The following is a 2,084-nucleotide window of genomic DNA, read 5'->3' as shown; positions in this document are numbered from 1 at the left end:
CATGGAAAGCCAATTGGAAAAGATAATGCACGAGTCTCCATTACTCATGTAATTCAAGGAGCTGCTCAGATCCCGTTTCCAATTGAAGATGAGATCACCACTGTTGAACAAGCTGTTGGGACATTTATTGCGTGGCCGAGAAACCACTTACGGGAAGTGAAGGCAACAAGTGATGATCTGGTGAAATCTAGAACTGTGAAGGTACTTGTACACACCCCATCTTTTCTTTGTCATTTATCTTGTTAAGTATTACACTAAAAATATAGGTGAAATAATATAAGATAATTGTTGTATATGCCTGTCATATGTACCAAGGTACTTAGTTTTCATTTTATTTATTTTGATTTACATGGCTATCCATTATTAAGAAAATCTGTAATATAATAAGATAGATTATTAACATGTTATTTGGACTAATTATGTGGATACTTAGATTTGTTATCAATATTAAGTTATATAATTCTCAAATCACTTAGCTGGTCTATTTTAGTTTTGTCTTCTAATTTTGTTTTTAATTTTTATTTACAGGGAGGCAAGAAAAATGGCGCAAGGAAAATGAAGAAGATGAATGACTTGGTCTCGGAACCAGAGTATGCGGTTACCATGGGCCCTGACTTTCCTGCTGATTTGAAGAAATTATGGCTTTGGGCAAGCGATTCTTTGAAAGATGGTCGCTCACACACTTTTCAGTTATCCGAAGAGGCTTTTGGATCGAAGGATAGGAAGCGTTTGTTTCAATCAGATATGAAAGCTTTGTGCTTTGGAGGTGCAATTTCAGGAGCGGTCATTTGCATGTTTATCAAGTAAGTGCCAAATTTGAAAATTTTCCTATACTTTTATATTAGTTCCTCGATGCAATTTATACTTTTTGGTGATGGTTGTTTACTTCTTTTTATGCAGTGTTCTCCAAGATAATTTGAGAAAACACAAAATGACAGACATGATCACTTTTGTTAATCCGGCCAAGATTGGCGCCATTGGTTGTGGTACTCCGGCAGAGAGGTCACGTGCCCTGTCTCTTCGATTCAAAAATGCCAAGCCAGGCCAAGTTTTTCTTTTGCCATATCACCACACGTAAGTACATGTCTTTTTTCTTTTTTAACGTGATTATTAATCAATACCACTTCGGTCAATTACTTAAAAATAATAAATAAAAGTTGAAGGATGACTTGGTTTTTACTTGTAGGAACCACTGGGCACTTACTGTGGTTAATCCAGATGCACAAATGGTTTACCATATGGACCCGTTAAAGAGACGAATCGCAAATGAAGAATGGACCGAAGTGGTTAACAAGTGAGTACAAAAACTCTATGTTAATTTATGAATCAACTAAGGAAAAATGTATTTATGCTCTTTCATTTTATTTTGTTGTAGTGGCATCAAAATTTACAAGGAGGACCTGAAGAGGTTTGTTAAGAAGAAAATAAATTGGGAGAATTTAGCGGTATAAATATTCTCAAACTTGAAGTCTTATTAATTTCTGGGACTTTTATAAGCATTTTATGTGATAATTTTTTTTTGTAGGGAGTTCCTGCCCAGACTGGGACCACTGATTGTGGTCTTTTTCTAATGCATTATATGAAGGAAATCTGTCTCGACAAGGAACTGAAGTTTGCAACAAAGGTATAAAAAGTACAATTTCCAGTTCTGTGTTAGTATGCTTGTGTTTTGTGTAATTTTTGTCATCATTTTTCATTGCTCGCCTGCACTAATAATTTCTATTATTTCAGTGGGCGCGGAGGACCAACATTGTTTGTGATACCGATGACCTCAATGAAATGAAGTGTACGTGGGCGAAGTATTTCATGAGGCAGCATGCTAGTTAAGCCGCTTACATGACTGGTTTATTTTAGGATGCACACATATATATATTTTGGGAGTTGTCGTTGACTTAGATTGTTGTTCTTGTTGCATGCAATCAGACTTGTGCATCCAAAAATATATTAACATTGGCCAGTCAGGAGTTGTTTATTTTCATGTAAAAATTTTTTGTTGGATGGAATTGTTGGTTCTTGGGTGAATATTGGTTGGTGAATATTATTACTTGGTGGATATATAGTTTGGTAGTTGTTGGTTGGTATTT

At 35.4% G+C, this 2,084-nt stretch overlaps 1 protein-coding gene across 1 annotated transcript; it reads left to right on the top strand.

The window, feature by feature from the left end:
• The first annotated feature begins 709 nt into the window (after positions 1 to 709).
• Positions 710 to 1,856, top strand: LOC108207150 (uncharacterized). The gene is made up of 6 exons (XM_017377608.2): positions 710 to 803; positions 901 to 1,074; positions 1,187 to 1,294; positions 1,376 to 1,445; positions 1,526 to 1,624; positions 1,732 to 1,856. The coding sequence occupies exons 1-6, from the start codon at positions 745 to 747 to the stop codon at positions 1,825 to 1,827; spliced, it is 606 nt and encodes a 201-aa protein (XP_017233097.2). The 5' UTR covers positions 710 to 744; the 3' UTR covers positions 1,828 to 1,856.
• Positions 1,857 to 2,084: the final 228 nt, after the last annotated feature.

The sequence above is a fragment of the Daucus carota genome, chromosome 2, assembly GCF_001625215.2.
Source record: "Daucus carota subsp. sativus chromosome 2, DH1 v3.0, whole genome shotgun sequence".
Lineage (NCBI taxonomy): Eukaryota > Viridiplantae > Streptophyta > Magnoliopsida > Apiales > Apiaceae > Daucus > Daucus carota.
The sequence above is the reverse complement of the archived record's forward strand: the minus strand, read 5'-3'. Positions and strand labels throughout refer to the sequence as shown.